General features: G+C 33.9%; 1 protein-coding gene across 18 annotated transcripts in view; it reads right to left on the bottom strand.

Moving 5' to 3' along the window:
* The window catches only part of CCDC178 (coiled-coil domain containing 178), a 157,925-nt gene that overhangs the window by 93,189 nt on the left and 51,836 nt on the right, over positions 1–12,900 (bottom strand). The window contains exon 18 of one of the 18 annotated variants that reach the window (XM_039333577.1): positions 5,961–5,992. The exons of the other annotated variants lie outside the window; for them this stretch is intronic. Coding sequence (XP_039189511.1) covers positions 5,981–5,992 — 12 coding nt within the window. The 3' untranslated portion in view covers positions 5,961–5,980. The remainder of the gene's footprint in view (positions 1–5,960; positions 5,993–12,900) is intronic. 18 annotated transcript variants of the gene reach the window in all.

Raw genomic sequence — 12,900 nt, 5'->3', positions numbered from 1 at the left:
CTCTGATTATTCTGTTATTAAAATGTTCACTTTTGGCAATGGTTCTGGTATTTTTAAAGTCAATTTCATGTCCTGTAGCTTTAAGGTGTTGGACCAGGGAAGATGTTGGTTCCTCTTTTTTGACTGAGTTCTTATGTTCTTCAATGCGTGCATTTATTCTTCTGTTGGTTTGTCCGATGTAACCAATCAGAACACACCTCCACCCAATCAGAACACAGCCAAGCTCCCACCCAATCAGTTCATACCTCCACTGGCAGTTAAAAGGAAGAAACAGCCAAGACCACACACTGCTGCTCAAGGCACGAAGCTGAAAGCACCAGCCTGAAGATGACGAATGGGACTTCGTCGAAACGTCGCCAAGACACTTCCAATTTTACGTGGGAGAAAACCCGAACAACCAAAGACCTACATACAAATACCCGCGAAAACCTCAGACAACATATATATATATATATATATATATATATATATATATATATATATATATATACATACACACACACACAGAGAGAGAGAGAGAGAGAGAGTCTTTCATCTTTTTATGAGAATAACATTCTTTTGATCTAAAACGCTTCTTCAGTTTTCTTCATTCCATTACATAATAGTTTTCATACAAATAAACCTATTATTCCAAAGAATACATTCTTAATCTATTTAAAATATATATTCTAATAATCACTCATTTTTCTTTTACTTCTGACTCTAAATCTTAATCCTTAAATCAATCCATAATTCTACAGTGCCTTTGATCCATCACATATAATTTTGAATTTAACCTTTCAGTCTTATTCTGGCCTTTTTTTTGTGCCAGGCAGGTTTCTATAACAAAGCTTCCCTTTCAGCCAATAAGTCTCTCTTTATTGCTTGTAGTATCATTTGAGACGGTAAAAAGCATCCCATCCTCTGCATTGGGCATCTATTTCTCTTATCCTTAAAGCTTCGTTGCTTTTAAGGCTCAAATCTCAGTCTTTGATTTTTCTGATCCTCAAAGGTATAGATGAAATGCTTGTAGGGTAAAATAAATTCCTCTTTAGTCTCAATTAAATCCTCTTCTACTATGTTTTGGTTTATAGAATGGTCAGATGTTGTCTGAAAGTCAGTTTGAAGGTTTGGAGTATTGCTTCTGACTCTTAATTCTATAGAAATCCCTTTCATTGTAGCACATATTTCTTCAGTAGCCTCGTAGATCTTTTCCAATGTAAGTTTATAGTTCAATTGTGAATAAGGTTTGTCCATTTTAATAATAATTGAAGAGAGTCCCTTTTTTTCTTTTAATGGAGGCTATATTCAATAAGGGCAGGCCATGTTGTAAGGATGCCAGATCATCGCATCCCTAAACAGCTCTTCTATGGTGAGCTGTCTCAAGGAAAGCGATCGCACGGGGGACAAAAGAAGCAATACAAAGACACATTGAAAGCCTCTCTTAAGTCCCTGGATATTAACACCGTCTCTTGGGAACTTCTGGCGCATGATCGACCGACATGGCGCACCTTGGTGTACCAGGGTTGCCAGATATATGAACACAGAAGGACAATCTTGGCACAAGAAAAGCGAGCACTCTGCAAAGCCAGAGCTGCAAATGCTGAAGTAACAGTGTCTACATTGTTCAGTATGTGGCAGAACATTCCGTGCTAACATCGGTCTTATTAGCCACCTACGGACACATCGTTGATGGCCCATAACCCACAAGATGTCAAGGTCTTCATCGAAATCGATGAACAAACAACAATATTCAATAAGAGTAAAGCAGTATCCACCCCCACAGTTCCCACAGCTGCATCCTCTTATCTTTTCTCTTCGAAAGTAATTTGAAGACTAAGTCCATCTCATCTCCAAACAGTAACCAGCAGTTGCAATATTAACTTTTCGCCAGTAGATGTCCTCAATAGGTTAAAAAAATCTTTTCCAGACACCATTTTTTCCCTTTTTCTATCTTTTAGAGAAAAAGGTGGAAAAAGAAACAATTTTCCAGTATAATATGATAGTAGAGCTCTTTTTTAAAAAAGGTTTTTTTTCTGTACCCCAAAGTAGATAAGAATAAAATGTAGTCTTTAAAATTTTTTATTTTAACCTTTTTGTTCAGCGCGTTTCTTCCCACACATACCAAAGCTGCTTTTTCAAGATGGGGAAATGATTCCAACAGAGCTTTTACAGGCAAAAAAAAAAGAACAAAGTAGGGTGAAGAGAAGAGGAGAAGGGGTCTCACCCGGATCATCCGCAGTGGGTCTATTCACGCTTAGATGTTGTTGTGACTTTCGGCTGATGCAGCAGGGTAATCGGCCATCTTATAGGATGATATTTTGCTCCGTCGGCCCTCAGGAAATAGCTGGAGCCACGAGAGAAGCTGCCGCCCTCCCGCAGTCTCCAGCAAGCCTCCTCCTCGGTGGTCGCCCCGCCAGGGTGACTTTCGACCCACAAGGGGTCTACCAGCAAAGAAAAACCCAGACAGTGTGGAGACAAGTCTCCAGACACGACCGCAGTCGCCGCAAACCGGAACCAGAAGAAGAAAACCAGAAGAAAACTGAAGAGGCGTTTTAGATCTGGATTGATTTAATAACTAACTAAGTATGTTAAATTAGTAAGATGATGTTCTTGTCTGATAATATGGACGTTATTAGGTATGATAATTAACTGGATGAAATTTGAATTTGGCCCATGGGCTGAAATGATTTAAAGTCTGATATTATTTTGTTATTTTGTTATCTTCAAGAGATTGATTGATTGATGGATTATATATGTATAGGATAGACTAATATTTTACTTTAATTAGGACATATATTGTGTAGTGGAAGAAGAAATAAATGAGATTTGTGATAAAATTAAGGATTTAAGAGATTGAGATCTGGAATATATTTGGAAGGGATACCTGAATTGATAATTTGTTTCTTTAAAGTCAAATTTGATTATGCTAATTGTAAATTCACAAAGCTCTAAAACAGGTTTAGAATTTTTAGAAATTTAAATTAGAAATGGATTATCTTAAATGTATCAGGTTAATTGAGGGGAAATAGAGAGGGAATATTTAATGTATTGATTTGAGTTATTCATATATGGTTTTATTTCTGATGTTTGATTACTGCAGCACCACGGTGTGTCTTACGCACTTTGTTCTAAGAATCAAAAACCAATAAAATTTGTTTTTTAAAAAAAGAATAACATTCTTTTGGATAAAGAAATGCTGTTTCATCACTTAATGATGATGGTCATATTACCTGGTGATAGTAAGTTATAGTTATTCAAGTTGTAGGCACTCTGTGGAGTGTAAATGAATGCCAATAGCTTAAAACTGATTAGAATTGTAAATAATGAGGTAGGTATTACTGTGTTACGGAACACAATATTTTCTAGAAACTTGCATATTCAAGCAAAGAAATGTTGACAAGAAAAATTTGAATATATTAAATAAAAAATGAAATAAACAACTCATCCAATTTGCTATAAACTTGGACAAAACGATGGAAGAAGAGTTTTCCAGCAAATACTTAAATTTTGAGGAATCAATCTACTAGAAAAACATAATACAATTAGTCCTCATTGACCAACTGCAATAGAGACCAGCAACTCTGTTGCTATGCAGTGGGGTCAAGTGCGATCTCATGTGACTTTGTTGATTTATGACATCAGTTCCAATTCCAGTCATAAAATGAATCCCCCATACTCATGAAGCATGGCTTCACATGACTGTAACTTACAAATTCCTGTCAACTTCCACAATGACTTTGCTTATTGAGAGCTGGCTATGAAGGTTGCAAATGGCAATCATGTAAACACTGGGATGTTGTGACAGTCATAAGTTTGAGGATAGGTCATAAAGTTATTTTTTTCAGCATTGTCATAACTTTGAACGATCGATAAACAGGACAATTGTTAATTCAGGACTACCTATATAATGAGTTGACTTGGCTAGTTATAAAGGCCACTGAAGACAAAGTCACAAAGGATAAATGGCTGTATTGATGAAGGCAGCCAGGTAAAAGAAAAAATATTCATTATTTTTGTTGGTGATGAAGAATGCATGTGGGAAAGGATAAATAAGTGGTTTCCTTGCTTCTTATAGATATACTTTATAGACTATGCTATAGCAATGCTATAGGTATTAAGTTATCATTGAGAACAAAAAAGAAAATAACTAAAGTTTTCTCACAATCATCATCTTTTGTTATTAAAGTTGAATCCTTTGCCAAGCAAAGTCATTAAATAAAATGTGCATTCAAATCACACCTGGTTCAGTTTCTTAAAAGTGCAATTTCAGCTAATTTAACAATCCACTCTTCTTAAGGGATGGGTTTTACAGAGAAATTTAAGTTAGTGAGTTAAGCCTGAGTAAATCACGCACTTAACTGATTTTTGATAATAGAAGAATTTGGATGCTAAAAATTCTCCAAACCATAGAAACTAGAGAATATGGATCATAATTATAATTTCATGCCAAAAATCACATGAACAAGTATCAGTTATTTTATTCCTCTTCCTGATATTTCTAATCATTTTTCAATTTATGTCACATTTAACAATGAATTTTATTCTACAGACTTTGGTCCTTGGTACACAAAAGAAAATAATGTAATTGCAAATTATACCATAATAAAAAATAAAAATAATAAATCTATGTGATTGCATTGTTGTAGGTAATCAGTGGTGTCAGATCTTGTTCTACTAAAAATCTAGCATCCATTAGCATATGTTATACTGACAGAGGTAGCTGGAAGTTGTACTTTAGCAAAATATAGGGTTTCTGGTCCCCTATTCCAATTTTGAGGGAAAAGGATCCAATAATTATGAAAAAGTTTACTGTACAATCAACCTTTGTTTGAATTCCTCCCCCCCATGTCTCAAAACAGCAATGTATAAAAATTCCTACATTAAATTATTGCAGGTTTTATTGTGTATCTTCCTTTGCCTGTCTACATAGCTGTTATAGTGTATTCTTATTTATAATATGAAGGGGGCAATTCTATGCAACTTTTGAACTTCTGCTTTTATGAAGTAGAGTAATGAAACACATGGATGTTTTCAACTTCCACCTTCAGTTTTAAAAAAGAGCTGATTGCAGATAATTATAAGGATTTCAGCCAGAGATCCCAGAGAGCCACCGCCATAGTAGAAACAGTGGGCTTAAGAAAAATTGAAAAGTTGGTGTTTATTTGTTTATTAAATTATAGCATAGGACACATTTCATAAATGTGGCAGATTTGGCATATAAAAATTGCCAAGCTATGCATATTTGGTCAGAGGTACCATAATATTTGATGGATTCTACTCTATATTGATTATTTCAGAGTTATACTTTGATATTGCAACTGTATGCATAATTATTTTTGGAGTCTGTCTTACTCAACAATGTGAGACACCTTTTTGAATAAATACAAAGGATTTTGCAGTAATGCTACAATCCTCTGCATTCTTAACAAGAATTAAGTACTACTGAATAAAATGGAACTTGTTTCTAAAGAAATACAGTAAGATAATGACACAGACGGAAACTGAAATACATTTCTCTTAAAAGTAATTCACATATTATAAGTATAAATTATTATGTTTTAAAGGCAAAAAATTAGGTATATACAAGGAATATAGATCTAACAATAACTAGCAACAAAACAGAACTGTGATGTACCTTGCATGTTGTTCAGTACAAAATATTGTGGATGGGGAAGGCAATCATTTCCCCACTTTGTTGTTTTTGGGGCCATTTGGTTAGTCACAGGTAGAAACAGCATGTTTGACTTATAGGCCAGAAATGATATAAATAAATCCTTGCTCTTTAAATAGAAGTACTTCTTTATGATTTGATATCATCATGCTTTGAAATAAAATCTGTTTTATCATCCCCACCATTCCATCTGTCCTGCTCAAATTTCTTTAGCAGTCATCAGAATTAATTTGCTTTCTCTAAAAAAATTTCAGTTATTCCATTTAGAAAGCACTCAAACCCATTTCCATTATTACAATGCGCTTACCTGAACAGGATACATGAAAATCAGAGGTAAACCTGTTGGGGAAAGGCAATTTTTTAGCAATAGGAGAAATGATGTATTTTTATTGTTTTGTCTGTTGCTCTGAGGGTAAGATATAAAAGAAATAGAACTTCAAAATTAGAGCAGAATTTGTGAAGAAAAAAATCCATATATAGAATGTACTTCAAGAAAGAGTGGTCATTCAGATGACACGTAAAATGCTAATAACAATGAATATAATGCTTTGGTGTTTATTTGTAATGGTTCTCAAAATCTGAAGATTAAATAGTGAAAAGGTTAATATATTGCTAACCACCTCCAATATTTTTCTTCAATTATTCTCTGACATTGCTTGCTTATGATAACAACTAGCTATCAAAATCAAGACCTTTATTAGGGAGGTTAATGTGAGGTAGGAACTCCATTCCGTATTATTTTGGCTTAAGGGCATAATGTCACAATTTAGTGCATCCTTTAATGACTTTTTTTCTAAAGCCAGCTTGCAGCTTAGAACTAATTCAGCAAATTTCCTTGTATGATCTTCAGGAGATATTGGGTGCGGGGGGGGGGGGTATGAGGGAGAAAGTACAATTGATTATGTAGCCAAATTTCTGTTCAAGCCTGCTTACTGATTTTTGTTCATTTCACAAACAAACAAGGCATGAATATATCAACCTACAACCCATAAACAATAAAGAACTTCATCCTGTAAGTTTGCTACGGGCAGCAGTTTGTGCCTGAATCTGCTATTTGTCATAAGACAAATGATAAAGTGATTGCCATTTGTTATTTAATACACAAGAGGAGTGTTCATCTGTGAACCACAAAAATGCAGGCAACAGTAAATACTGCTGTTCTCAATGCTAACTACTAATGAAAAAAATCCCCTTATGTTGATAGCCAAAAATTACTTTGGCAGTAGTCTTAATTTGATTGGAACAATTACACCTTGGTCAAAAAAGCATTATTCAGAACATAAATATCCTAAACCCACCAGATTACAATTTTCAAGGAGAAGCAAAAACTATATATTATACAGGAAGGTAGCTTTTAAAGTTGGAAGTAGAATTTAATTTATATGTATTGTTCCCATTTCTGTAGTGTTCAGTAATTTTAATATAAACTTTTTTTTATGTTTCTGAGTCACTGATGCTTGACGGCTTTCAGCTATATTAATAGAGTTTATAACAGTGCCCATACATTAATATAGTCTGTGTTTTATTCAGGCGCTGATGGAATTTAGGGAGTACCTAAATTCTTTGTTGTTGTACTTGCTGGCAGCTATAAGATCTTTATTAATGTAAGATTACCCAACAATAAAATAATTCTTAATATGCAAATGAACTGGAACTTAAAGGGCTGCTCATTAAGTTACAACCTAAAAATGGAGAAACTAGCTTCCTTCTCAATAGTACTTGAGAAAGGAGAAATCAAAGAGAAATCCTATGATATATCACAGCAATCTGTTTTGAAAATAGGATGTACAGTAATGCAGCATGGTGGAACAGCTGTTCAGAGAAAAAAGATAGTTCTACTATATAGGTACACAAATCCTTAAGCATGTTTAAAGTAGCTGTTATGATTGGTTGTAGACATAATCTCTGTACTCTTCATAGAGAGACAAAGAAAATTCTTTTTTATATTACAATTGCTCCATTTTCATACTTCTCCAAAATTATGGTGCACAATGTATACCATCTGTACAGAAATGGCCATGCTTGAATATCAGGGATTATATTTTGGTTTAGGCAAGCTCTCACAATTGTGCCCAGAATTTTGATCTTTGAATGAAGTAGTCGTTAAGATGGATGCCACATGATTGTTTCACTCAGCAACTGCTCTCTCTTGTGCAAGTTGTTAAGCAGAGTTCCACAGAGAGAGTCTGGCGTGCTGGAAAATATAGACCTCCCATCACACTCAAGAGACCCAGACTCTCTCCCCACACCACAAGGTAGAATCTTGAGAATGATGGCATTCACTATCATTTTCCCCTTTGGAGGGGCTGAAACACTAGCATTTACTAGAGTTTTCCATTATGGAGGGGAAATGCTAGTGAATGCCAGCTTTCTGAAAGGGGTAAAGTCTCAGTGTTTACCAGAGTTTTCCTCTCTGGAGGAGTGAAAATGCTGGTGTTTGCTAGTGTTTTGCCCTCACCAAAAGCAAACACCAGCATTCTATAGTATTTTTGCCAGATTTGAAGTCCATTCCAGTGCACCGGAGGATTTCTCCTCCAAGCATTTGGAGAGTGGGAAAAATGCCTTGGTGCACTGGGGGGATGACCTTCAAATCCAACATTGCTTTTCCTTGAAACATTCCCTGCTGGCTTCTCCATTGATTTTTTGGGGAAGATGGCAGAGAAGATTCCAAATGGTGATCACTTTATGGCAATTGGCAACCAGTCATAAATGCAAGCAGGTTGCCAAGTTGTTGAAATGCTGATGCAACATTTTATGACAGCCAGAAGTGCTTTACAGGCTGTAAAGCACCTCTCTCAAAAACTATCATGACTGCGAATGGCTGCGAACAACAAATCATCAGTCAGGTACTACTATACTTCACTATGTACAGCTATTTGACTACATATCTGAGGGAACTGAAATAATTTATTCAGATGAATTTCTGCAGCGAAGTTGCTATTTTGCTGTTGTTTGAGTGTCACTACAGAAAAAGTATCTATTGGTGACAACACCTAACTAAATTTGAAAAAAAAAACCTGAATAGAATTAGAAGTAGTCTCTACAGGAGTCTACCAGAAATTCCAAGACCATAGAGAACACTGGAAAGTTGAAAAGATAAGTTTGAAGAAGATAATGGCAACCTACTTCTGGATTATTGACAAAGAAATTTAAATGGGTCTCAATGCAAGATAAATTATAGCTTAAATTTGATATCAAGTCTGGACAGTTAACCACATTAGTGAACAAGTACAGAGAATAGAAATATGAGATACAATTGATCATTATGTGGAAAGTCATAGGTTATGCAATCTTTGCCAAACTATATATCCAAGTGCCTGATAAGTGATGAGTTATTTGCAAGCAGGAAGGCTGGATTGGGAAATAATCTGTTGCTGCTAGTAAGCAAAGACAGCTTGCCTTCTATCCTCCTAGATAAGAGAAGCAGGTATCCAGTAGCTATATGTAAAAAAGGATGTTAAATTGTGTTACTAAACAAGAGAATAGAGATTATGACAGAGTTTGTTTAGGATTATTACTACTATATTCTTTAATATCTATAGATATATAAAACCTCAGATCCAACAGAAGAATCTACAAATCTATATGTGGTTTCAGTCATCTATCATGATTCTGTATGACAACTTCCCATCTACTGTTAAGCATATCTATGATCAAATCATAAAATTTATTTTGATTTCATTTTGAAAACAATACCTACATAGACATTTAGAGTAAATTGGAGTATTTTCAAAATATGCAACATGGAATCTTCAGTATTAGAAAGGTGCAAGAACCAGTAATTATCTTTATCTAGTCAGAGCAATAATTGACTTTATATATCCCAAGACAGTTTTTCTGCTTGAACAATTTTTATGACAATCTTTTTGATACACACCAGGTTTCATCTGCTTTATTTAAGAGCTTTTCCATATGTTTCTATAGTAGTTACTACATACAAATGGATGTGTATGCAGAACTTCCTATAATTGAAATTAAAATGCAATAGTAATAATACTAATGCAATGACAAATTTCTTTATATGTATCCCAGTTACAGAATTTAAAATTGAAATGACATGAATGTTTGTGCAATAAAAAAGGTTAGATAGAGTCTATCCAACTGTATTACAGATGTACTATATAATCCCACATTCGATTTCCTGGGGTAGCTTTGTTAGAATCATTCAGTATTTTGTAACATTACACATATTGGATAACAATCTTGGACAGCAATTACATGTGTTGATCTAGTCAACAGCTAGGGGAAATAATTCAATAGTGACTGTTTGAAAAATAAAAAAAATACTTAAATCATTGGCTTCATAATTTTGGGAAAGATTAACATTACACTCACATAAAGAGTTTGGATTATGATTCACATACAAACATATTCTATTTATTTTGCTTTTTTATACAAATGGAAGACTGAAACAGGAAAGCCTGACTTTTAGACTTTTGACAGGAGTCTTATATAAGTGGAAGACTTTTAATTCTCAAATTGTTTCACTTCAATAACTCTTTTAAAGTTGTTGCGCCAAGATGCCTGGCGGATTAAGCTCCATTGCCTTTTCTTGTTTTGAACTAATGTATTCTTGATCACCGTTTAATGAAACTATATACCACATGGAGATTTCACATTAGATAAGCCATGTGAAACCCTCATCAGACAAGTAGCTGTGGCTGGTGGTAATCCTTCAGATGAAAATTTCAGACTAGCAGGTTTTCCAATTTAAATGAGCCCCTTTAACTATAAAAAATTGGCACGGTATGATTGCTAAAAATTATTTTTAAATTTTTATGTTGCCAAAGTGCCCCGGTGGCTGTGAAAAACAGAAATACAGCCGTAAATACAGAAAACATTAACTGGTCACTGAGGGGATCCAATTTACAACCCATAGAGACAACTCACATGGCTCACTGACACTGGTATTATTGGGTTTGCAATAGGGCATTCAGTTCTGTTCACACCACATGAATGCAAAGCTATTCTTAAATATGCAATTAAATAGATTTATTCCACATGTTTCTCTAGTCAGTGGTTATTACTCACTTTTACTTCATTGCACCCTGAACTGTAGAATTTTTGTGATGTGTTCAGGTAGCATTTGGAATACAACTGAATTTATTGTGAATTGTTAATAAAAGTTTCTCAACAGCATTATATATATATATTGTATGATATTTAAATTTAGATCATTTTGCTACTATGGTTTGACTTACAGCAATAATTTTAAAAAAATCAAATTCAATACTGTTTATCCCTGTTTGATATCAGGAGAAATAAAACATATTTTCAATACAATATAATGGAAAATTTTACATTAAAAAGGCTAATGAATCTTTATTATTTAGCTATGTAAGTTAATATTTCAAATTAGTATATCTAGTCAGTTTTTAAAGTTATGAGTTGATTACACATTTATATATTCACATTTCAGAATAAATTCTAGAATAAACATACTTAGAAGTGCATTTCAATGTTACCAGATATTTTCAAATATTGGTGCCAAAGTATTGATCAAAGCCAACTTAATTAAATGGATATATATGAGATTTGTGTAACCCCTTCACTACTATTTCTCTCTTTCATCCAGGAGATGAAACAAAAGCCATAGTAAGCTGGTTTCCTATTAGTATGAACTAATTTTCAAGATTACCGGCTTCTAAACAAGCCAAACTTAACTTATTAAAATGGTTAGTTTCTAAGTAATTAACCACATTTCACAGTTTGCATTTTAAAGAAGCTGCCCTTCATTGCAGCTTCCTGGCTTCTTCTATATACAAAGAAAGAAATAAAGCAGTTAAGATAAGCCCTGTATATTAAAATAAATTGGATTGTTCAAACTAGTCAGGTCTGAATTGCTAGTTCTATGCTCTGAAAGCATATGAAACCTTATGAAGTTAGCAATTTTGTTTTAGAAACTGCTTGGGAACCCCAAGTATACTGCATTATTGAAAATAGTGGCACCTTTCTAGAGAAGCATATGTTAAGAACAATATTCAGCTTATTCACAGGGGGTTAAATCACCCCAAGATAACACTGTTCCTTCTGCTCTGATTTTGCTACAGTTTGATGTATTGTGCATATATTGGGAGAACATAGTAAATATCAAGGACATTACAAGATAAATTAGAGATGAACATTTGGATAATTATCCATGGGTAAAAGGTTCACAACTCACAAATCAGTATGAACTAATTCTCAACTCAATATACTGTATGACATCTCAGTGATATTTTTTCATTACCTAGAGAGGAAAACTGCAATACTTCATACATCAATATGAATTACTAATAAAAATGTACACATGAAAAATCTACACTTTGTATGTCATGCTTGAATTTTTAAAACACAAAATACTTCAGTGAAGCTAAGGATATCCCTGTATGACAAGACTAGCAAAATTGCTATCCCATTTTAAATCCACTCACCCATCCCATTCATTATTTCTAAGATCCTTTTTTTTAGCCTTATAATGTTAATAGATTGTGCATTTATTTTGCCCTCATACACAATAGAACTGGCAAATGATAGGGATTAGGTGAAAAAATGTTAAAGCACAATATATGTTTTTTGTGCTTTACAAAAAAGAGGGGCATAATAACATTTCTGCAACATATGATAATGGATAATTCAACTTTAAGACAGACAGTAGTTTTTATTATTCCACATTCTTCTGTTCTTGCAAAAATATAAAGGTAAAAAACAAACAAATTGAATACTATGGTGCTGCCTAAACTGTACTGCTAAGAAAAACAGAACGTTGATAACAATGACCGTATCAGTAACTATTCCTTATATATTAAAAGAATTTTCTATGATTACGCAGAGTACATGGTATCAAATTATTATTTTCTATTTTTTCTGATTTAGCACAGTCTGCTAACTAGGGATTGGGAAGAAATTCATTCCATTGCTCTTTGCCACCCTGATAGCAATATCTTATGTGAAAAAATAAAAGCTAAAAAAAGTGAAACAAAACTGAAATTCATTAAAGATATTATGTGTCAGCAACAAAAAGTTCTACCATTCTCCTTCATTCTAATATATGGCTTTGGTAAGAATGGGGAAAGATCAACATCACATAAGTTAATTTATGTTCCCTTATACCATCCAAATGCCCCACACTGATTAACAAAACTGTATATCGTCATTAATGTTCCTTTACAAACACATCATTAATGTGCACATACAGATATTCTAAGTCCATGATACCAGTAGAAACTGATACCTAAAGCATGTCAATATGTACCTTGTATAGTTTC

Source organism: Crotalus tigris, unplaced genomic scaffold (genome assembly GCF_016545835.1).
Source record: "Crotalus tigris isolate CLP2741 ecotype Arizona unplaced genomic scaffold, ASM1654583v1 scf7180000024506.7606697, whole genome shotgun sequence".
Classification (NCBI taxonomy): domain Eukaryota; kingdom Metazoa; phylum Chordata; class Lepidosauria; order Squamata; family Viperidae; genus Crotalus; species Crotalus tigris.
The sequence above is the reverse complement of the archived record's forward strand: the minus strand, read 5'-3'. Positions and strand labels throughout refer to the sequence as shown.